This window comes from Syngnathus acus, chromosome 4 (genome assembly GCF_901709675.1).
Source record: "Syngnathus acus chromosome 4, fSynAcu1.2, whole genome shotgun sequence".
Classification (NCBI taxonomy): Eukaryota; Metazoa; Chordata; class Actinopteri; order Syngnathiformes; family Syngnathidae; genus Syngnathus; species Syngnathus acus.
The window spans coordinates 8,840,215-8,865,098 of record NC_051090.1 but is presented as its reverse complement, the minus strand read 5'-3'; the positions used below and the strand labels follow the sequence as shown (position 1 = coordinate 8,865,098).

The window sequence follows — 24,884 nt, the reverse complement described above, 5'->3', positions numbered from 1 at the left end:
TAAATGAGCAGATTCCTTCCTGGGACAGAGAGATAAATTCACTGCATCAGCTGGCCCGGGCTGTCCTGCACAAAATTGAGGCTGGTGGTCCCAATGTCCTCACGTCCAATGATATCCACTATGTGTCTGAAAGGATGGAGATGGGCTTGTCTGCACTGGCTATTAGCCATGCAACCGGCACTAATGCTGCAGAGGCCATGACGTCCATTGCTAAAGATTACGTAAAGATGTCGAGTCTGATCCTAGAGCCTCATGTGGCTCAACAATGGATTGGTTTAACCGATGGCGGGGTGAGGATTGACAAAAGCATCCTTTTGATGAAGATACACCTTGAATTATTTTCTTTTCTCTTATGTCGTTTTTAACAAGCCAAAATTCCTGGCATGATGTATAATTGAAATGTTTGTTTGTTTTTTTATCTGATTTTCTTCAACAGATCAACATGGGACCTTTTACAATCGTCAATAGTATTGACAGTCTTTCTGAAACTCTGGCAGACATACTATCTGCTGAAGGAAAAAGTTTCTCACTTTCTACCAAGAACATAGGTAATGTCTAAAACGTCTTAATATATACCATAACATATTGTGATATGCCTACATTTAATACTAGTAGTACCACATATGTTATTGGTTTTAGTAATTTCTCTGGAGGGTTACAAATATCAGAAAGCGTAATTTTTCACTGGTCTACTTAATTAATAACATCTATCATTCCGGTTTTTGTTTTACATTAAATGTGCTTTTTGTGTTTTTCTTTGCGCCGTGGCTTCTGCTGTTTTTGTGAGTAGACATACTCATAAGGAGCCATGAACTGACTGAAATAAGCTGCTGTCAATCATTTAAACCATTTGACATCAGCTCCAGCGCAATGAGGGGAACTGCTCAGGATGAGCTGCTAATCCCAGACTCAGAGTTACAGAGAATTCAGAAACTTGGTAACAAAAATAGACAAAATCTTGCTGCACTTTGCTCCACATTATTTTTACCGGCACAATTTCTTTTCTGATTTTAGGACATAAGGATGTGATGTTTATTCACACTCACTACAGCCATTTGAATGAGATTTTATCTGGTGCTGCAGAGCCTGTTCTGAGTCGGCATGATCAAGTGAAAAGGTTGGACATTTAATGATCTTATATTCTGAAAAGTCAATCGTGTTGGAGGAAATGTAAAGATTTGTCCCTCCTTTTTAACTGACATTTACTGAGGATGTGTCTCTTCAGATTTGTCTCAGGTCACCTGGCTTCTGCTGTGATATCAGCCACCCTCCGCGATGCTTCAAAGGCCCAAACAATCCCTGTTGCTGTCAAGTACACGTTATCGTCATCACATGGGGTAAGCAAGCTTGAGTAATAATCCTTATATTGCGCTTCAGTGAAAATGTCTTGTTCAACATTGAAGATTGAACATGCTCATCTGATAGGGCCAGGGATATATCCAGATATGTTGCTTGTATATACAGCGGAATGAATTGCAACTAGAAATAGGAATGACTATTTACTTATTAATCTTTTTAAGAATTTGACTGGCTGTGTCGAAGTGATTGCTGTGTGATCTCGCAATTAAATCAAAATGCAGTGCACTACTTGGCTGCAAACAGTTTGCACATACAAATGCGGGTGATGTAATCTTGGCTATGGGATGTTGAGCTACACCCATGAAGACTTTTGCCAACCATTATGCTCAGTACAACATTGGTGTTGAAACAGTAGTGAGATTCTCCAATCTCAGTAAAATAATTGTAACAAAATAACAAATAATCAATGGTCACAATCACCATAGTTGATTAATTAAATGTACTCGAATGTCCATTCCTAATGACAACCGACTTGCATACTTTACGTATCACAAAGGAGATACTATATCACTTTGAGTTCATACAATGCTTGTGGTCTTATGAGCACGACACTAGAGTTGTCATAAAATTGCAATTAGTTCACATGCTATTGCATTGCAAGTAAATTCAATAAATATTATCACCAAAATGTAGTGTTGAATTTGTTTCTGTTTCCAGATGGACTATGTGCAGAGATCTTCTCCAGTCTGTGCCTTCTGGAATTTCAGCCTGATGTAGGTTTCATCAGCAAAACAATGAATACAATTGCGTCATTTAATCACGTAGTTAGTGATTGTGTTCTTGTGCATTTCTTTGTGGTGTGTCATAGGAATAATCATACCAGTGGTTGGTCCAGTGATGGCTGCAGTGTCATCTTTGCTGGCTCTGGCGTTACTTCCTGTCTATGCAACCATACCACAAACTTTGCAGTATTGATGAATTACTTGAATCCAAAGGTGAGTCATTTGGCATGTGCAGTATTAAACACAAAATTAATTTTAAAATGTACTCAGAATCTGGCAAGTAAAGCATGCCGAAAGTGATAACGGTACATTAATACTGTGCAAAAAAACAACAATCTGGAGTTCGTTTTTATCCAACAGGTGACAATCACAGTGATCTTCTAGTTTTAAAACATACTTTTTTGTATTTGCCAGGTTTTTTTGTATTGAAAGGCACATGTTTAGTAAGCCCTAGCTAACAATATTCTCCACTCTTCTTTTTTCACCCATCGTCCCAGTGGACCCCTGAGGAAGAGCTTGTTTTGACCAAGCTGACCTTCATTGGCTCAGGAGCATCTTTATGTGCTCTGGTGGTGACATTGATGCTGTTCACTGTGTTGGAGTGAGTATTTCCTAATGCTGTCTTGCTCATCCGCAAAATTACTTGCTTCTCGGTTAATGAAAGCAGTATTCAACTGTTCTCTTAAATGGTTTTGATGTCCCACCAATACACCAAAAAGATCACTATATGATCATCGTTGCGGTAGCAGGCATTGCTTTTCTTCTGTGGCCGTTTAGAATATTGACTGGTGCTAATCTTCTAATTACGGTTGTGTGCACGTGAGTTCACTCCAAAGGTTTATGGTAGCATTTTGCTGCTGGTAATTAGCTGGTCACAGAGGGATCGCAATAGGCCATGAAGGAGCTGCTATCAACATTTATTTACTGTAGTCTACTGAGTGTCAGCTTGCCTTGTACATGTGATATGCATAAAAGCATTAAACAATACTTGAGTGTCTTATTTAGTTATCGATAATTTAATTCAATGATCTATTTCATTTTTTTGTTTCTATTGACAGTCTTTTGTGAAAGCTTCACAAACTTCTAATCATTTTTTCACTCGTTTTCCACTAGCATACCTCGATCTGATAGGACATCCATCCATAAGAACTTGTTCATTGCGCTGATCTGTGCTCAAGTGATTCTGCTCTGCAGTGGCTCGGCCATTCACAACAAGGTGCAGTACAAACTCGTTGAATTGGGTGACAAGACAGTAATTAGTGATGGTGATCAATTAGTGATAATGACCTCTTAAATCAAGTTGAAGTTTTACTCACAATATACTATACTGATTGTTCAATTGAAATGATTCTTATTCGGTATGATAATCATGATTATAATTTGCTAAATGTGTTATTAAACTGCTAACACATAATGTGATACAAAACTCTAATGTCCTATATTCACCCAATGGTCAGTCACGGGTCAGTAGTTGATCATTTGACCCTAGGTCATGTCCGGGTCAGCTGTACCTCTTGGGGTTGCTTTTTGGACTATTCAATAAATGGTTTGAAATGTACAAAATATCCCAAGCAGTCATTAAGTGTGTCTCCTGTCGATTTTAATTAGGTATTTTAGTCAGTTCATATTTAATGAAATGTCTTGGGTGTATTTTTACTATTTTGTCTGGCCAAGTAATCCAAGTCTATGTACTGTAGTGACATTTGGGGATTCTCCCAAAACTAAATAACTGAAATTTGCTGATTAAAAAAAAAAAAATCACTGTGCTATTATAACAGTAGGAAGAACTGTCCTGTGTGTGCATATGCATATAAATTCAGTAAATGTAGTGACAGCAGTGTCTCTAAAGGTATATTTACTCAAGGTACATTTACTTTGGATCATTCAAGCGTATTACCGAGCAGCTGAAACAGAAAGCATAATTTTGTATCTGCTTTGCTGTGCTCGTAGGTTGCGTGTACACTTGTGGCAGCATTGCTCCACCTCTTCTTTATGGCTGCCTTCAGCTGGATGTTGGTTGAGGGTCTGCTGCTTTGGAGCAAGGTGGTTGCTGTCAACCTCAGTGAAGAAAGACACATGAAGTATTATTATCTCATCGGCTGGGGTACAGTGATTTTATCTTGGGATACTTTCAATTCTATTACATTATGAACGTCCAATCTGAAATAGCAAAATAGTATTTCCATTAAAATTGTACTGTGACATTATTTATCTTGCATTTTGCCTACATTTGTTCTATTTATTTATGTTATTATTTTTTTTACTTCTCATCCTTCTTTTAGGTCTGCCAGTGCTTATAGTCACCATCACATTGGCTTCGGCCTCAGGCAAATACTTGGCGGATGGCTATTGTTGGCTCAGTGTCCAGAACGGTGTCATATGGGGCTTTGCTGGGCCTGTCATCTTCATCATCATGGTCAGCAAATTACACCCGAGCCATCCCTCGATTTACAGTATAATGTATTTTGTTCATTGCTGACATAACCGATGCCACGTGCAAGTAACATTCACCCATTGTATGCCTGAAAACTGCACTGCAACCAAGAGATTCAAAATAATTCCGTTATAAACTTCTTAATCCATCTTTTTCAGTTTTTTTTTGTTTTGTTTGCTTAGTAGGTACAGTAATTTCTTGTTTGTGTGTAAGTTAGTTGAAAAAAATAATTCAAATTATCTGTCCCCCTGATTTGTTTTCATAATAAGTATTGTGAATGTTTTTTTTATTTTATTTTTTTTTTTATATTTTATATTTTATTACAGGTGAATGTCATGGTACTCACTAGGGTGGTGGTCATCACTATCTCCACAGCCAAGAGGCGCTCCATTATGTTGGCGATGGGTGCCAGTCCTCTGGAACAAACCTACGAGCAAGTTAGGTACTGGCCATGAGGGGGCGCTATTTGTCCTCTTTTTAAATCTTTTTCAACATTGCGACAGGCCTTGGAACGGGCGGCTGTCTTCTGAAGGCACCAGAGAAAAGGATTTGTCATTTGTAAAATAGTGAGGCTCATTCATCAAGTAAGATAGAAATACATTTTGAATTGATTATATTAGTGTTGTCTATAAAATATTCATCAGTTTTCAGCCACTTCAAATGCTTTCAAGCTCTCTGTCCCTGAATGTTTTAGGGTCTTTTACTTTTGATCAGACACATGAATTAATTCAGACAAATTGTCTTTTTCTGTATTGACAATTAGATAACATATTATGCTAATATAATCGTGTATACAGTTTGACTTTTTAAATGATTTGGCTCTGTTATAAATTAATGTTTATAATGCAATTCTGCTTTTTTCCACCCATTTTGACTAGCAAATTAGGAATGGGATTGAGAAAAAAGATCCACTTATAGTTGAAGTTATGTATGATTTCTGCAATTTCAATGAGGAAACAGGCTGGAATATATTTAATTGTATGATTTATTTAAACTTCAGAAACATTTGTTAAAAACTAAAATAACCTTTAAAAAGACAATTGTCTAAATTAGTATTTTTTCAAACGTACTCTGAAAACTCAGTGTGTATTTTTTTGCAACATCTTCCAAATTTCATCAATAAATATTAATTATAACATGATAAAGAAAATATTAAGATGAGGAAGTGTTACAAGTCTGTCTTTCTACAATATCTATAATTCTAAATTTACAGTAGTTGGTCATTTGAAGTCTGGCCAAAAATCAATTCCGACTCAAATGTCTAATCAAATAAACTAGCCAATCACGTAAACCATTGCAATATGAAAATAATTAGCTTGGGCTTTCCATTTTCACTGTAAATACGCGTGTAAAAAATTTTGGGCTGATTTGTCTTTTTTGTACTTTACGTTGCCATGCAGAAACATCACAGCTGTGTTTCTGGTCAAACTAGTATGAACTAATCTGCGTGAATCTCTCCCACATGTGATCCAGTAGATTTCCGACCAGAAGTCTTGTAAATGATTCTATTGGTGAAAGTTATGTCAAAGTGTGTATTTTTTTTTCTCAACCTCAGCCCACCAGGCCTCACAGTAGGCACACTATACACATTTTCAAAGCTGTCCTTGAACCATTTGGCACCCCTGGGTGGCAGCCATCTCGGAAACTTAAACAAATTCCTCCAATGAATAAGCTAGGGCCTGCCGCCATCCCTGTCACAATTTGAACACACACATTCACAGCTGGTGTGGTTTGGCAGTCACCTGAGTGGGAAGCTAATTCCACTCTAAATAGAATTAAATGAGATTTAAGGTGGGAAGTTGTCACCCTGTGGGTCTTCCCAGCCACACAGCCACTGCTAGTCATCCAAGGTTAGACAACGACAAGGACAAATATCCTCCCAAAAACTGCTAAGAAGAAAAAGTTAGAAAAGTGCCAATGTCCATAAGGAATGATTTGAATATTAACCCAGGATGGTTTGCCATCATGTTTAGCCTCTATCATTTGTGTGTGTTAAAACCATGCATGGGTACTGTATGCTTAACATTATTGTCATATGGTCACAGGGCTGCTGTTAAAGCAGTTTTGGTTCTGCTGCCCATTCTTGGATTGACGTGGCTGTGTGGTGTCCTTGTGCCTTTCTCCATTGTCATGGCCTACATCTTCATCCTTCTCAATTCTCTACAGGTACACACCAAGTGACACAATAGCAAAGATGTTACAAGCTTACAATAACCCACACATGAATCATAGTGAACATTATTATTATTATTATTATTATCATCTAAAGTAAAGTGAAAACCTAATGAAGATGAAAAAAATATTTAAACGTGGTGGTAGTTCTCACTCTAACCAAATTAGCATAACCTCAATTTCATCCTCCATTTCTTACATTCCATTAGAAAAATACATATAAGAATGAAAACACAACTGCAACCAGGAAAAAAAACTCTAGTTACAAACTTAATCCTGTGGGTTTTTTTCCTGTAATGAGAAGTTGAAAGGTTTTCCATCATACCTTCTGCTTTTTCTCTGAATGTACACAGTTTGTCAAGGCTTTTATTTGTCAGTAGCAAAGGCTAGTGCAGAAATGGGAGTAATAAAAAAATGACAGAGAGGTTTTTTTTATTTTAACAGTTGAATTGCATTTATATTGTTTATTTGCATTATTCCCGTCATAGGCAAGCTAAGGTCAACATGATTGTGATGATCAATTCAAATGCTTTTAGTGCTAAAATCTGAAGGGTAGATTTATCACAGAATTTTAGAGAGGAGCTATATTACAGTCAAATTCTTTACCTTGGTGTTGTTGACATTGTTGAAAATTTGTGGTAAACCTTTGTAGATAATTATTGCCTCAATTCTCAGATCCTTTTGCCCCCTTTTGTTTTCATGAAATTCTCAAAGGTTAGTCGTTGTTCACATATTACCCAGAATCCATCAGTTGTAGAATATTAAATTGAGCTGTATTTTAAGGAAAGAATCAATAAAGGTTTTAACTGTTGTCTGATAATTAAGTGGGCTACTCGCAACAAATAGCTTCGTCCCTATAGCTAAGGATATTTTTCCATGAAGATAATTAATGCACATGATTTTGCTGTGCTAATTAGCCTGAACATATTGATCCTCTCTCATTAGAGTAATTTCTGTGTTTTTGTTCTAAACCTTTATCAATGGGTCTTCCTTTATCTTACCCCTGTCACAGTTATCGTGCATATTTGGCATATTTTGTTGTCAATGGCAGTAACTGACTTCATTAGAGAGTTCTGACCTGAATCCCATCAAACACCTTTGGGATGAAAATTGTGAGCCAGACGCTCAGGTCCAACATTTGTGACCTCTGACCTCACAAAGGTCGTTCTGGATGATTTGACATCATTCATTTCCAGAGACATACTGTGTCTGAAGTCAGAGTGTGAGGTGTTTCTTGTTGCAGTGATACAAGAGCTGGTCACTAAAAGCCCGAGCATATCGGAATATAATTAAAAGTGGCAGGGTGAAAGCTTTGATTCAAGGTAGAATCATTTGAGGTATGTGAGAAATTGAATGTCTCCCTTTCATTACATTTCTTGTGAATTTCGATATAAATGGTGACTTTTCTCTCACTGCTCAATCCTATGGACTCCATATCCATTCCCAATAGTGGTCTTCTATACTGCTCAATCTCACTAGAGTCGTTGGTGTGCCGGAGCCCATGCCAGGTGATTTCAGGCAAAAGGCACAATACACCCAAGACTATGCAAAACATTGCTGAAAATGATTGGGAATTAGAAAAAAAAAAAGGTTTCATAGAATTGTTGTTGTTTGCCCGTCATTTTTACTGGCCCAAGCCAAAGCACCATAAAGCTAAAGTGTCAGGCTTTTACTGTTGAATCAATAAAACAGATAATGTTGACATTTCATTGCGCGTGATCGTACACTTCTAGTCCTCCTTTTCCCTTGTGACCCTCTGTAATATGCCTCCACACTTCTTTCAGTTGAACTATTGCTCTTCACTGTAATCGAGCAACTTGAGTCAACATTCACAGTATATGATATTACTATGTTTTGAAACTCTGAAAAGGAAGAAGTATCCATAAGACAGTTATTTTTACAGTGCTTTTGTAACTTGATCCATTTACAGCAGGCACCTACAGTATTTTGAACAATTGGAAATCCCTTTATTTTCCTCTTGGTGATTTTATTTTATTTTTCCCCACTGCTTCTATATATTTACTGTAAAATAATCAAACCAAATTTTGGGTTACTCCTTTTTGGTGGTTATTATAAATATTTCTTTTTGACAGTATAATTTCCCTCATGGGATGAATAAAGTTTTTATTGAAAAGGCACTCATTCATTCAAAAAATCACGACATAGCATCTGCAAAGTTTCAGAAACTATGCTATTCTCTTGAGTCTGTTTGAACTTCTATCTCGGAGTAAGTTTTATGTGCATCTTTACCATAAATACAGGCATGCCTCATCTACTTATCAGGTGAAAGATAAATAGCACATGTGGTAAGGGGGCAAGGGAGTGTTTGTGGGGCCCATAAATCGCTCCACCCACTGTCATCCAATCTCTAGGCAATGTCATTCAAAACTTTTCGCACTATCCATTACCTAGGTATAATAGGCTCTTGGCCCTGCTCTGCCCATCCTATTATTAGGCCATAACATCAAACTATCAACAACTTTGAGCAACGGGTGAGGTGAGTGCAACAAGAAGCTGAAGACAACAAAGTGGGGAGATGAAGGAAGTTGCATTATAATAAAAATGTTACGCTGCCGAAATACTAGGTGTCAGCTGATGCCCAGCTAATTTAGCTTGTCTTGTCAATTTTCTTCTATTTTCCGTTAGTCAAGTCAAGTTAAGTCAAGTTTATTTGTATAGTCCTAAATCACAAGCAGTCTCAAAGGGCTTCACACAGACAAAAATTGACAATTATTCTCAAAGCATCCCCTGATCTTAAGCTCCCAAAAGGGCAAGGAAAAACTCAAAAAACCCCTACCAGGGGAAAATGAGAAACCTTGAGAAGGGACCACAGATGGAAGGATCCCCCTTTCAGGATCACCAGGCTGCAATGGATGCAGAGAAGGCACAAATAATACATAATATGAAAATCAATGAAAAAGTGGATGTCCAAGTCAAAGCGAAGAGCTGCCAGAGGAGACCTCAATTGTCCTGGCAGTGTCTTCGAGGAGGTTGAGCTGCAGTTCCCCCATCCTGAATTGGTCCAAGAGAATCCAGATAGCCACTGTCAGCTTGGGTGCCACCTAACCACCTCCCCAGCCGGGGAGGGGTGGGGGGAGGGTGTCGGTGGGGAGAGGGAGCAAAACAAACTCCAGCCGAATCGGCCACTACATGTTAATTAAAGGCCATATCATAGAAATGTGTCTTTAAACGTGTCTTAAATGTTTCTACTGAGGTAGCAGTTCTAATATCCATTGGTAGGGCATTCCAAAGTTCTGGAGCCCGAATAGAAAATGCTCTAGACCCTGCAGACATTTTCTTGGCCCTCGGTGTCACTAAAAGACTAGCGTTTTGCGAACGAAGGTTACGAGACGGAACATAAGGAACGACTAGGTCGACGAGATATGAAGGCGCTAAGCCATGCAGTGATTTATAGGTTAATAGAAGAACCTTGAAGTCACATCTTAAATGGACCGGGAGCCAATGTAAGTTGGCTAATATTGGGGTAATGTGATCAAATTCTCTTGTCCGTGAGAGCAGCCTCGCAGCAGCATTTTGTACGAACTGTAGACTTTTGATGCGGGACTTAGGAAGACCAGAGAATAATACATTACAGTTTTCCAGGCGCGACGTGACGAATGCATGTATAATAGTTTCCGCATCACCGGTCGAGAGGATCGGACGAATCTTTGCAATATTACGAAGGTGAAATAGTAAACATGTTGTTTGTTTAGCCGCACTAACCAATTGTGTAAGCCTTTCAAGGGACACGCTTTTAAAATTTGAGAGGGTTATTGCATGATCATCAGCGCTGGTAAACGGCGGTCTCGACTGAGCGATTGGAATGGTATTCTTGATCTCGTCCCTAATGGATTCAATCTTTTGAGCGAAAAATTTCATGAACTCGTCAGCTGAGTGGAAGGCGCTATCGGGGGTCGGCTGGCGTAGTGTTAGCTTTGCCACTGTATCAAATAGGTGTTTAGGATTGTTTTTATTGAGATTAATAACTTGCGAAAAATAACGAGTTTTTGCTAAGATAAGCGCATCTTTATATTTCAGGAGGCTGTCCTGCCATGCCTGATGGAAAACCTCAAGTTTGGTTAAACGCCATCTGCGCTCATGCTTTCTACATAATTGCTTAAGCGTACGTGTTTCATCTGTGAAGCACGGAGTAGGCAATCTACGGCGAGTTTTCAGACGTAGCGGCCCCACAGAGTCGATGGCATTTAACAATGTCGCATTGAATTCATTTGTAAGAGTATCAATAGGGCCGATGTATGCGGGAAATATGGCGGTTGCCGGCGACAGTAACTCAGATAGCGCAGTTGCAGTCATGGAGTTAAAATTACAGCTGCTATAATTCTGATTGCTCTCTTGTCTTTGACAAGGAACTAAAATTTCAAATTTTATTAAGTAATGATCAGACAAAACAGTAGGGTATGGCAGTACTGCTATATTTGAGGTTGCAAGTCCTCGGGATAATACCAGATCTAAGGTATTTCCATTCTTATGCGTTGCTGCCTGTACGGCTTGCGTAAAACCAAACGTATCAGTTAAAGTCTGAAACGCCGAAGTACATAAGTGGCTCTGACGGTAAATTCATGTGGATGTTGAAATCGCCCATGATAATTATATTATCCGCTAGATTTTGGTATTGTGATGATGTGATGTGAAAATGAAGCTTCAAATTGGCTTCATGAACCAGTTGTAGTTTTTGACCGCTCTAGATGGTCCGGTGGGTTTGAATAGAGGATTTTAAGAAATGGCAACTCCGTGTACTTTTCTAGAGGAGTCAAAAAATACAACAACTGGTTCATGAAGCAAATTTGAAACTTCATTTTACAATCACTTTTGGACAATATTGCCCATCCCTTTTCAAGTTCTAATTCCCCACTCTTCTACTCGACAAACAAACTGTACATTTGAGTTGCTAGTATAACATTGAACTGTTTACTCAATGTGGGGGAATTGCCTATTTTTTTATATAAATAAAATTTGACACTTGGTAATTGTATAAGCAGTATAGAAAATGAACGATGTTCCATTCATCCATTCGTCCAGCAACCCACACAAGCATGGCAAGAAAAACCTCGACTGTTTCGGACATGCTAGCCACATGCAATGTCCATTATGTTCTATATTTAAACAATAATGTAAGGATGATGAAAACTTTCAAGTTTAAGTAGTCATAGGTATAATCATGTAGATTTATTTATAAATCCATGTTTTAATTGGTGTCTTTGATAATTATGAGGTGCGGTTGAAAAACAAACAAACGCGCGACATGATTGTTTGCATTTCCATTGTGAGGGAAAATAACTTTCCCTTTGAAAAGTAGTCCTGTTTGTATTGCATCCTCAATTACCAGCCGCAGCATTAAAACAATATTCAAACAGGATACCAAGGTCAGACTGATTCTCACCAAGCCTCTCTGAGGTGCCACTTCTAATGAGGGCGTTGAACAGCCTTTTTAAGTTGTATATTTATAGTGTTTTGTCTCAACTTGTACTTATTTGTCCTTTTCCATGTTTGCCTGCTTTCTTGCATTTTACACTTTTATCTGTGTTTGAATTTAAATTGTGGCTGATTTCACATTGTGGTCACCTATTTTTACAGTCAAAATTAAGTCTTTCACGCAACACAATGCCTTCACTCCCCTAAAATAAAAAGACTAAAATCAGTCAATTTCGACAGTATTGTGAAATCCTTTATTCTTAACTTGTATCAAAGAGAGGTCAAGAAACGGCATATTATCAGATGTGAAAAATAAAGTGAATAACACACTTCCTGTTAAAAGAGGGAGAAAATTCCTAGCGTTGTAAGGCCTCTCTTTGTGTTAAACCTGCTGACATTTATTTGGCTTAGAATTACCTGCCTGCTCAATTTGGTAATAGCCTGTGTCATAAGAAAGCAAACCATCATTTTTGTGTGTGTCTCGCCTTACCTGTGTGTGGTTCTACACAGCTTTCTGGCTTTTTGAAGAACAATTTCAATTTGAAACAACTGTAGGGGGACTTATACCTTGTGAGGACGTTTTTGTTGAGTCCTCACAAATGGCAGTGTCAAAAATTAGGAAGGTGAGGATTAGAAGTTTTAACCCCAGCAGATGTGCCCTTTCATCGGTTTCAGAACTCTTGATCTCACTGCCCTACATCACCGTCACACATCCTGTCAGTTGACAACGTTGTGGGGGGGCAATGGCCGTGCTATTTTTATTTTTGCCTCCTTTATTTTTGTTGCTCACAAAAATCTAGTTTTGGGGGTTTAAATTTATACATACAATACATGCATACAGTATTCATTCGGTGTTGGCTGGTTGTGATTAGGTTAGAAATTGTCCTGGTTTCTGTTACACTGCCACACTGCAGTAGATCTGTAGAATTTCTGCAGCTTTGATGCATACTTTGTGGATAATTAGTGAGAACTGGGTCAGGACAGGGCAAGAAAGCAAAACCATGTTGTTCTTCTAGTGGGTGGCAGGGAGATGGTGGGATAGAGTTGAAGTGGGGGTTAGAGTGTCGGGAGGTTAAAAGGCTGTCAAATATTAGTGCCAATTCACATTGAGACATTTTCTTTTCACTGCATTAAGGTCAAAGCAAATAAGCACTGCTGTCTGTTCTTTTTCTAGACTCTTTTTTTGGTGGATGGATAACATATCGTACCAATTTTGATATTGTTTTTGGTGAATTTAAGAAAAAACACATAGGAGAGGTAGATTGGTATATCGCACGCTTAATATGGTATAACTTACGGTATTTGTGGAGGAAGGCACTGGAGTCACTTCATAGGGTAATAGGGTAGAGCAGGGGTCGGTAACCTATGGCTCGCAAGCCAGATATGGCTCTTTTGGCCACGTTAAAAACGTTATTAAAAAGAATACACAAGTACACTCAAAAAATTGTTGCTCTTAATTAAATTCCATGCATTTACCGTATTTTCCGCACTATAAGGCGCACTTAAAAACCTTCCAATTTTCTCAAAAGCTGACAGTGCGCCTTATAATCAGGTGCGCCTTATATATGGACCAATATTGAGCCACTACAGCAGGCGTGTCCAAAGTCCGGCCCGCGGGCCAAATGTATATATCTTATATATGGACAAAGTTTTAAAATGGGCCATTCATTGAAGGTGCGCCTTATAATCCGGTGCGCCATATATATGGACAAAGTTTTAAAATAGGCCATTCATTGAAGGTGCGCCTTATAATCCGGTGCGCCTTATAGTGCGGAAAATACAGTAATTGTATTTAACCTATCGTTTTTTTCATGGTATGGCTCTCACGGGAAATTATTTGTAAAAAATGGGCATTTGTGGCTCTGTCTGCCAAAAAGGTTCCCGACCCCTGGGGTAGAGGGTTTTGCACGCTGTAGTCATTGATCCAGCAAAATTGTGATCAGGTGATTGTTTCCTTCGCATATCCGTAGCAGAAATATGCCGGTGAGGTATTTCAGTGTCCTGTATGGTGAGGCCCATTAGCAATTACTAGGCCCACTATTGTTCTGTGAAAGCAAACAAAACAGTGGCAATGTGAGCTAAGAAACAACAGCATGGCCAGCAGGACCTTGATTGGGATGTCGAGGGTAGTCCTCACTGGTCCCTTCCTGGGGTGGTCCCTGGCTTGTCCCCGACATAGCTTAGGTCATTTCCTATGCACATCAGTGTGCACAGATACGTATATGCTCTTCCCGCTGAGTGTTTACAGCCATATGCTGATTTCTATTAATCTGCTTCTTGTCGGGACAAGGTGGAGGGTGGATCTTGGAGGGTTTGTCTTGGACTTAGAGGCCACAGAAGGTGGGTAAAATGTTCAGTCACACACACAGGGAGGCAGTCGTGAACACACACACACAACCTGAAAGCCCCATCTGACAGATTGCACCAGGCCTGGTCCTCTTTTTACACTGAGCAGATGTGGTCTCACACTTGTTTTCCTTGGTAATTATCCCTCGTTAAGTGAAAGCATGTGCCAATCAAACAGCTTGGCTAGCAAGAGCAGTGCCTGAGCCAGGTTAGGGAGAGAGCGAGGGAGGTAGAGAGACCCTCTCATCTCCTCCTCTTTTTAGAGCATTGTGTCATTACTACATTAAAGCCAATCCTTGCCATGGTGTGAGAGAGCTGCAACAGCTGCAGGACTGACATTATCCCTCGTTGGACTTTCAAGTGGTTGCAAATTTGATGATTATAACAGTTAACACTTGTCATGTTAAATTATAGCTTTATGTCATATGTTTTTTTTGGGGGGCGGGATTGTGTATTAACATCAGAATTGTTAATTCATTTAGACATTGTAAAGTAACTTATTAACATAAACTTGAATTACAAATAGCGGTTAGCACTTACCTATGACTCAAAGCTGGGAGGTTCTGAGTTTGAAGAAAGTGTAAATTATTGTCGCTTATATATTTGGTGGAGCAGCGTCTGGGTTGCTGTTGGGGTACTTAGAGTATTTGTAATTACTATTTTCGGATTAAGTGTCGTGGTAATTGGAAAAGTCCTCAGATTTCTTCAGTAATTAAAATCATTAACCCACAACATGCTTTAGACACTGCCAACAACAACTAAATTGGGCTTTAAGAAAAAAAAAACGTCTCTCCATCCAAATAAAAGACAGCGATAGCAAAGAAAGAGAGAGAAAAAAAACGAAGATATATGAAGTCTTCATGTCGTTGAACTACCATTCATTTTCACTTTGAGGACCTACGAACCGTGGTGAAGTGTGATTGCATGTGACAGTCGCCAAGTCTGCCTGTTTATCATGATGGATACACGGTGCCACTGTGGCAGTGCAACACACAAACACACACTCGCACAGCGGGAACTGCAGCTTTATGAAGCCCCCTGATATAGAAACACATATTTTGCACAAGCCACATATTCACCAATTACCACACTGACGATCAAACCCTCGATAAAAACCAAACATTTACATCATTTATTGTATGCTGTTGTAGAATGAATGCTTTCTTCTCTGATTAATCAAAATTGACTAGAGAATTATTGGTGATGTTAAGATTCATTTTCAACTTGTAATTATTATCCAAAAAATATTCCTGCAGCTCTTGTAAACGGACCGTAAGGCCCAGATATGCAGTGAATAGCAACGTTTTTTGTAAAGCTCTCAGTATGTACTCATACTCAAACGATGTATCAGTAAGTTCCCAGGTCCAAGGTCACATGTTCAATGCAATAAAAAAGCACAAGGCACACCCATTGACCATGTTTAACCCTTAAAACGTGAAAGATGCTCTGTCTTTCCCTTTGTCTGCACTGCTCTCGCCTCCATACTTGGTGATCTTGACACATGCCATTAACCTCAGCTCGCCTCACCTCAACTGTGAGACGGTAGAGCAAAACCATCCCATAATAATACCTGTAACCATCTTTTTTTTTCCTGTTTGGTACCCAAAAGCAACTTGTTCCAATTTTGCATATTGCATCCATTTGTCATTGCTAGTCAAGGGCACTGCTGCACAGTCTTGTCAGCGGTGCAATTTTATGTTTCAGTTCAAACGGGTGGTGAGTATGTGTGTGTGTGCGTCTAAGAAGTATCATTCGAGCGATTTTAAATTTGTTTTCATGCCTACAAATGTGTGCATATGAATAAGAGGACACATTTCTCCCGTGCCCGAAGAGTAGACCAAGGGCAAATATTCTGTTGTTCCTTGAGCAAAATATGCACTTTTTATGGCCCCAAAACATTGATGTATCTAGAAGCAGACAAGCACAAGAAAATGATAAAGTGAGGCTTCCTCCAAGTAGGAGCATGGTTTATATTGCTCCTGTTAATCATATTATGTAGTTTTACAGTAACACTCATGCATGCTACTCATGGTTTGTTGAGAATTTTTAATGATTACTGAGGTCTGTCAGAATAAGAGTTGGATTCACAATTCCCATAATGTGGAATTTTTGTCAGATCAATAGATTCGATCTGTTTTTAGTGTCAATCTTAATCAAATTATCAGGCATCCCCATTCATTTCTTTGCAACTTTTTGACATGTTAATTTGAAGTGTTTTTCCGCATTAGCAATTTAGATCTTTTATTTAAGTGGAGGAAAAAATGAACACAAGCCATAGTACTACCAAACTCATCTAGCCATTTCTTTATGGACCAGACTGAAGGTCAGTTAGGGCCTTCCTAAACCTTTTCCCATGAAATTGGAAGCATACATACATATGTCACAACTGTCATGGTTAAGATTTTGAGACCCATCCCTGATTATTTCATTAATTTCTTAACACTCCCAATACTTTTGGACATCAAGTTTAAGATAAACACAGATGTTAAATTACTGTAAATTGTAGACTTTCAAATAACATATTCTCATTTCATATCCAATGCGACTAAGTTACGAACAGTAAAAGAATGCATGTTTATGCATTCTGTTCAGAAGAATATAATGTCCAGCTGCTTTTGCCAAGTTTTCCTCCTGTTCAACACTCCCCCCCGCCCGCCTTCCATCTTTGGGAAAACTTAGTGGTCAAGAAATATGCTGGGATTGACAGTGAAGGCACATCCACTTTGACAAGGGGGTGCCCCAGAGCGCCTCCTTGGATACCTTAGTATTGTTAATTAAACAGTTCTCTGCATTGGCAGAACACTTTGCCTCACTAGTTCAAAGACTCTTTCTTTGACCCATGTGCAGAATCTTTGGATCGGTTTTCTACAGCTATGTTTTGCTTGGCGCTTAAGGCACACCAGCCCTAAATTGTCTTGTTTAAAAGCTAGTTTGTTTACAGTCCGCTTTCGCTCGCTCTCAATAGCCCCACAACCTCTCCATCCCATTACCACATGTGCCTAGTACAGATTTTTTTTCAAAGGGGCATTTCTAAAAGCCATTGCTCTCCCAATAAGTCCAATTTGTGTAAACATTTTAGAATTATGTTAGCATGTGTAGCAAAAAATGGAATGATCGCCTCATTCCCACCCACCCTCGGTCATACGGGTTTATTTAATCATTAACACAAAAGCGAGCGCTCATCTGTTATTGCTTCAATAACGTTTGTTGCTGTGATGTAAAATCAATATGACACACCAGCTCAATGCTAGAGCAGTGGCAAACGTCATTTGTCATCGATAGGCAATAAAGATATACAATTGATTTCAGTCTATTCCAATCCACAACCTCCACCATTTATTGCTCTTTTGTGGTAGCAGAAGAAAGAAGTGGAAAAAAAAGGAATTTGAAAATGGCGATGGAAGGACAACCTTGCCAAGCTCAATTATTCTTAAAGAAAAGGGCTGTGATGCTTTGAGGGCACGTTTATTGTATGTTGGTCGACAAGCCCTGCCGGTAAAATGGGAAGAGCAATGAAATGTTTGGTTTTTTGGTTGTCATTCATGGCATGCTTTGCTGGTGATTGTTGAAATTTTTTTTCACAAGTATGCCCTGTATGTTTTGATTTGTTTTTTTTGTGCTTTGTATATTTTGTTTCAACATAGATTAAGGGTTTTCCAAATTCCCATTATACAGTATTGAGGTATGTTACTCCAAAGGTTTTCAAATTAAAAAAAAAAAATATTCGTCCATCTCTCCTTTTGCAGTATATACTGTACGCAGTTCTATTCAAGTCACAGAACTCGATCATATCCTACCTTACATTGACGCATTCTGTTTTGTCTTTTGTCTGTTAGTGTTTACATCAGAGTTACTGTTGTGTTTTGTCGCCTCTGGCTCGTGAGGCCCCAAGTTGTGTCGGTGGTAGCGAGCAACATCTGTTTTGGGCTTGTTGTTCCTCTTGGCTGCTTTTCAATTGGATTTCCTCAAGCAGGGCCAAAAGCTGTCACCTCTGCCAGGCTCTGTTAGTGATCACTGCCGGCCCCTATATTAAGTAGGTGGTTCAGGGCTAAGCTAATAACTCTCCCTCCTCTCCTGAGCCATCGCACACCAATGAGTGTTTCCACCAGCATCGGTGTGTGTATATGATCGCTTTCTAACTATAGACCCGGTAGTGGCACACTGACTTGGGGGTCTCCCGCTCAATGTGACAACCGAGTTGAGTGCATGTGGGTGTCCGATTAGTTCGTCTCAAAGAATGAACAATGCTTTTTTAAAAGTCGAATGAAATAAGGCCAAAGCACTTACATTGCGATAATGGTACATAGTTATGTTGATGTAATGTGAGGAGTTCTATGAGATATGTCAATTTCCATGGTGAGCATTTAAACTAATTAAGGAAAGCTCTTTCCAACAAATGTTGCTCTTTGCATGGTGTCCTATGTATGGCGCTGCAGTTCTTTGTGTCCTTCTGGATGAGTTGTCACCCTGCTCTTGGGGTCATTTTGGTAGGCTGGCCTACGTGGTGGCCACCCCCTGTTCAGTCTCTGACCACCCCCTGGCCACCGCCAGGATGTATTTAGAGGGGATGAAAACTTTTTAATGGCACGATATTTACTGAATATACAGTGAGGCAAAAAAGTATTTAGTCAGCCACCAATTGTGCAAGTTCTTCCACTTACAAGATGAGAGATGCCCCAAAACCTCACTGCTCTCGAGGAGATCTGGATGGAGGAATGGGCCAGAATACCAGCAACCGTGTAAGAAAACCTCTTGAAGACTTACAGAAAACTTTTGACCTCTGTCATTGCCAACAAAGAGTATATAACAAAGTTTTAATATGAACTTGTGTTATTGACCAAATACTTATTTTCCACCATAATTCGCAAATAAATTCCTTAAAAACCAGACAATGTGATTTTCCGGATTTTTTTTTTCCTTTTGTCTCGTAGTTGAAATGTACCTTTGATGAAAATTACAGGCATCTCTCATCTTTTAAGTGGGAGAACTTGCACAATTGGTGGCTGACTAAATACTTTTTTGCCCCACTGTATGTACTACATGGTTTATTGTTTTTATATTGTCATTTTATTTCATTACTCACTAATTCCCTTGGCTTGATTTATTCCATCCATTTAGAACACCCACTTAAATTGCCAAATCGGGTTATTTGGCTAATAATGGGGCTCATAAAGACAGCATTAAAATACCAAGGCTGCGCTGATTTCATCACTGTAAACTCAGAAGTTACACTGTATATATGTTGCATTTGTTTCCAATTAGTTTTACTCATACAGTCTATGTAAAACCATGATCTCACATTTATACTATTTTATAAGCTGGTTGAAGGCATTTTCTTTTCTCTCTATGAAAGCGATCAAGTCCTGCCCCTTGGTTGTGGGTGTTAAAGCTTGCATGGGGAGGTGTTTATCTCATCAAATTGACAGCAAAGCAGCCTGGCTGTCTACCTGCCTGTTTGTCTGGCTTCATGTGGTCTTGCCAGCTTCTCTGGCCAGCTGGAGCTGTTAGACAGGGGTGAATATGAACCGAGGACCTGCACAGCATCAACCCGGTGCTTCACAGCACTGACAGATACTTTGATTTGACATGCCATGAGCAGTTAAAGTGAAAGTTATGTATACATGTTAATTAAACTGTTTATGCATAAAGGGGTCAGAGACATTAGCAAGTCCCAGTGCAGAAGTGTGAATTTCTTGTCTTTTTTTCCTACATCCCAGCATTTTCACCTCCTCTGTCTCTCATTCCCGTAATGATTACCAGGTGTAAGAGCTAAATTTTTCCTCCCCGTTTTGCCAAGCAGAGATGCAGATAGCTCTATTTGTAAAAAGTGTCTCGAGGGTTTGACTCTAGGTTGGATTTTTGACACTGGGTCTAACTTGTTGCAATAGCTCCCTTTTATTTTTGTGGCTGTTTTCAATGCACATAGAGGTTGTGGTCTTTTGGTCTGTAAGAGAGAAGTAGTGGTCCGGTCAAACAATTCAACTTATCTGTTATAGTAAAAATTGATCAGCCTTCACCCAATATGAAGTATTATTATTTTTGCTGCCTATATATAACATTAAGAAATGGTGATAGATGGGAGATGGGAAACAATATAATCGACGGAAGTAATGTGATTGCAAAAGTGTGCACACCCATCTTATAATGTGATTGTGTTCAGAATTAACCAATTGTAAACAACTTAAATGTAAGTCAGCACACACCTACCACAATTTCAAGAGCTTCTGAGTAAATCCAGATATTACTATTCTGTTAAGCAAATGCCTGAACAGTTCGCACTAACACTAACTTCATTCAAGGCCCCACTCCAGCTGGAAAAAAAAGGCACCCAGTACCTCTCTTTATAACAAGTATTCCTCAAGTGATAATCAGTGTTGCCGTGTTTGCGGCAAACACATCTTCAGGAATTATGGTCCAAAAGTTCAACCTTGGTTTTATCGGACTGTCACAAAATCTCTCAAACGTGGGAATATGAAACCAGTCACTATCAATATTTATTCCTGAAAATTCACACAAATCCTTCAGCAATGGCACCCACTTTTTGTTTTTGTGTTAAATGAGCGTTTTCTGTTATAAATTGTGTCGAGCAAAAGTGTCCAGTTAAAGTATTAGCATGTGGCTCTTTCATATGCTAATGCTTTAACTGGACACTTTTCCAATCAGTTCTTATACAACAGTCAGAGGTTGACGTATGTCGAAAGGACAACAACCAAAAAGACTGGTTGCAGCTTTTGGATCAGGGGATGACACTGATCATCAACTGTGGGTTTTTGAAGCTCTTTAAGACTTTGTAAGTTAGGGCTAGAAAATAAAATTGACTTAACAACATTAAACTGATACAACAAAATGCTCGTGGATTTTACAATGGGCCAAACTCCCATCACTGATAAGTATTTAAAAAAAAAAATCCTTTTTTTATTGTATCAAATGTATTTTTCTGTTTCTTTGCATTGCACCACCACTCTTGGGAAGATGATTGTTTGTGGTCAAACACAATGTTTGGTGGATTTAACTTTTTAAACATACAATTGTTCCCTAATTAGTTGGATGCTAATTAATTTATGCTCTGTTGTTTGAAGTGCAGTATAACAATATTTTGAAAGCAACGATGCTCATCCTATGCATAAATTTGTACCATTTGCTAGAGAGTTCAAAAGAAACACGACTTGGTTAAGAAAAGTGCACACACATTTTAATAATGTGCCCCAATTTTGTTTGTGTTTGTTTTTAGTGGGAATATTAATGACTTAACATTTTAAACTATTTTTAACTCAATTATTCTCTAATAGACCACTTTTCTTAATGTGTGCAGGATGTTCTTCCCACTTTGTTCACTGTACAACACAAGATTAATTACAAATATGAGCAATGATCAAAAACATGGTAATCAAACAATGAGTTGGGAATTGCAATTGTAATGCAATAGAATAGTGCAAATTATGTACGAAATGTGTGAGCATGTGTACATGTGTGCGCACGTTTTTAGTGCATGCGTGAACAGTTGGGTTCAATTCAATGATACACTCGACACCTACCGTAATTTTCGGACTATAAGTCGCTTTTTTTTTTTTCATAGTTTGGGTGGGGGGGCGACTTATAATAAGGAGCGACATATGTTTTTTTTTCATAAATTACGGTATTTACAGCTTTATACGCATTTTCATGTAACATTCCTTAATTCTTGCTGCCATTAGGTAAGTTTTGTACTTTAGAGGTATTGTCTTTCCAATGGACCTTGATAATTTCTTTTTCAGGTTATGCAATGAAAAAAGATGCGCAATACTTCTCAAAGGTTTATTTTTTGTGTGAACTAGAACTGAATCATAATGAGACTGGCTTATCAAAGAACCTAGTCTTTCTGTTGATCTTTTATAGGAGTTTACCCACCTTTTCATGCTTCTTCTTTTGTGGCATATGTCACCATTTCTACGGCGGCAACAGGTTTACAATACGGCCCGAAGGCGAATGCGCAAGCTTGTGTATACAAAAATTCCCAATGAAAAATAACTATTTTTCTGTGACCAAAAGTACAGGGTTTATGCATTCAAGGGCAGGTTATTGTTGGGTTCAGGGTTCTTTGAACATGAAATATCTTCTTTTATGTTTCATTTTTTCATTATGCTGCTTCTCCTCTCCCATTCTCTGTTTTGCTCCAATGGTTTTCCTTGATGGTTTTGACGGGCTTGAGTTGCTCTCTTTTTGTATGTGTGTGTTTTTGTGCATCTCTTTTAGTAAGACTTTGGAACTCGCAATGTGTGTATTACATTTGCGTGCACTTGTCTGACACAATCTGTACTGAAAAAAAAATGTAGCTCTAGTTTGGGTTTGCATGTTTTGTGAGGAGGTTGAAATGAGTGACACCACTATTATAGAGGACACAAAGGAGGCCACAGTTTGGAGAAGCTGTTCACATTTTAATCGAGACTTTTCATTTCATAAACTGCTCATCGCTCCAATCATTAGAGCTGTTTTTTTTTTTTGATGATGATAAGAGAGAAAACAAGTGTAACAACTTTGTCCTCCTATCTTATTACCCCTCTCTCTTTGTCTGTTTGCAGGGCCTGTTCATCTTCCTGATATATGGGGTGTACAACACAGAGGTAAGTCTGCATTGTGTCTCAAGGCTGTCGCAGTGAATGAGAGAAATGACAAGTTTCTGATGGGCTCCATGGTTAAAAGCTGTGCCGGTTCGGGGGGTTTGCGGAAAGTAGGAGGGTGTGTGTGTGTGTGTGTGTGTGTGTGTGTGTGTGTGTGTGTGTGTGTGTGTGTGTGTGTGTGCGGGGGTGGGGGTGGTCTTGAGTGCACACGTTGTGCGTGTGTGCGTGCGTGCGTGTGTGTAGTATACGACGGTTGATGGTGGAAGGAGTGCTGAGATGGAAGGGAGGGGACATCTTTTCCACGCAAGCGTCCCACTGCCCTTCATGCTTGGACTAACTTATATGCATCCGAGTCCGACCATTAAACACTGACACGGCGTCGTTCTCAGCCACTCATTGCTCACCTACATTGCCTAATATTTCACGCCTCTTTAAGTTTTAAACTCACGGCCCTCCATTAGAATCCTGACAAAGCCGTTGGCCAGTGAGGTCCCGAGCAGCCTCAGTACGGAGGAAGACAGAGGAAGAAACATGCAATGAAGGACTGAGAACATATCAGACTGAGATGCCGCATTTATCCATTAGATAAGGCAACAGAGAAAGATGCAATTTAATAGATGAGTTTCACCACATGAAAATCACTCTTAGTCAAAAATCTCTGAAGATAACATTCTGTTCATGTAGCCACTACTTACTCAAAAACTGACAAATTTTGAGTTGGTGCTTATACTAAATGCCAGTAGTATTTTGTAAAAGTTAAATACAAAAATAAAACCATTCATCTATAAGTGCAGAATAAAAAAATTATACTCAACTTTAAAGACGTCATATATTCTGTCGTGGGTTTTTTGTATATTTTTAACTGTCCCAAATCGCAATTCAAAGTTGATTGTAACATTACCGTATGCGGTAACCAGTTTTAAAATAATACTGTTGTTTTAATAATCAAAATAAACTCAAATATATTTCGTCCAAAGTAGTGTACGTAATAAACCATTGCGTTTTGGGAGTCACCCGTCAGCCTTTCCCTTTGTGTCTTCAGCATTGCAAGTACAAAAGTTGAAATTCATACCCATCAAATTGTAAGCGAACTCTATGCAAAAAGAAAAAAGCCAATATAAGTAACAGACAAAATAATTTTTCTGCTCATGAAGCAGATTAGATTTGATTAAACCAAATTTATTGAATTAGAAAGCAAAAACTTATTTTGATAAGATAAGGAATACTGCCTCAGTGTCGAAAAATTCATGAAGCTGGATTTCCACATTTATAAATTTGCCATGGAATGGGCTTTGCCTCTAATGTACTCGAAATGCAGTGTTTTTCTTTTTTATCACTAATTACCTGAGAATAGCTCCCCATTATTCATTGCAATTAGCTTTTCCTTGGTGGTCACCTTGTATTAAAATGCTTTGATGACCTTTTATTTCCATCAGCTTCAAGGATGTCGGCAGGTGTTTGTCAGCCGCTTTCATATGTTAATTGTTTAACTTTGCATCATCGCGAAACCTTGAGTGTATGCTCAAGCCCTTAAATACATAACCATCATCTAAAACAATGCCCTTCCCCTCATTGTCAAATGATTCATTAAGTGATGTCATGTAATTGCCTCAACAGGAGGCTGCTTTTGATATCAGTGAAATCTCTGGTATGTCCTTCCCCCCCAATAAATAATGAATGATAATGTCTCCAGCATTTAGACTTGTTGCGCATCTTGTCAAAATTAGTAGGCTCATTATGCAGTGCAAGCTCTGTTGATACTGTGCAGTTGCATGAGCCTTTCTTCATTATGTAGCTCTCCAACAGTCTTATACTTGTAAA

The 24,884-nt window shown here is 38.8% G+C and overlaps 1 protein-coding gene across 2 annotated transcripts in view; it reads left to right on the top strand.

Annotated features, from left to right (window-relative positions):
- Positions 1-24,884, top strand: part of LOC119121743 (adhesion G-protein coupled receptor D2) — a 56,792-nt gene that overhangs the window by 5,408 nt on the left and 26,500 nt on the right. The window contains exons 7-20 of one of the 2 annotated variants that reach the window (XM_037249626.1): positions 12-290; positions 437-548; positions 791-937; positions 1,015-1,117; positions 1,226-1,337; positions 2,017-2,072; positions 2,168-2,294; positions 2,579-2,682; positions 3,195-3,297; positions 4,032-4,185; positions 4,364-4,497; positions 4,842-4,957; positions 6,561-6,681; positions 23,025-23,066. In XM_037249626.1, coding sequence (XP_037105521.1) covers positions 12-290; positions 437-548; positions 791-937; positions 1,015-1,117; positions 1,226-1,337; positions 2,017-2,072; positions 2,168-2,294; positions 2,579-2,682; positions 3,195-3,297; positions 4,032-4,185; positions 4,364-4,497; positions 4,842-4,957; positions 6,561-6,681; positions 23,025-23,066 — 1,710 coding nt within the window. Of the gene's footprint in view, positions 1-5; positions 291-436; positions 549-790; positions 938-1,014; positions 1,118-1,225; positions 1,338-2,016; positions 2,073-2,167; positions 2,295-2,578; positions 2,683-3,194; positions 3,298-4,031; positions 4,186-4,363; positions 4,498-4,841; positions 4,958-6,560; positions 6,682-23,024; positions 23,067-24,884 lie in introns of both variants that reach the window. The other variant, XM_037249625.1, reaches the window with a different exon arrangement.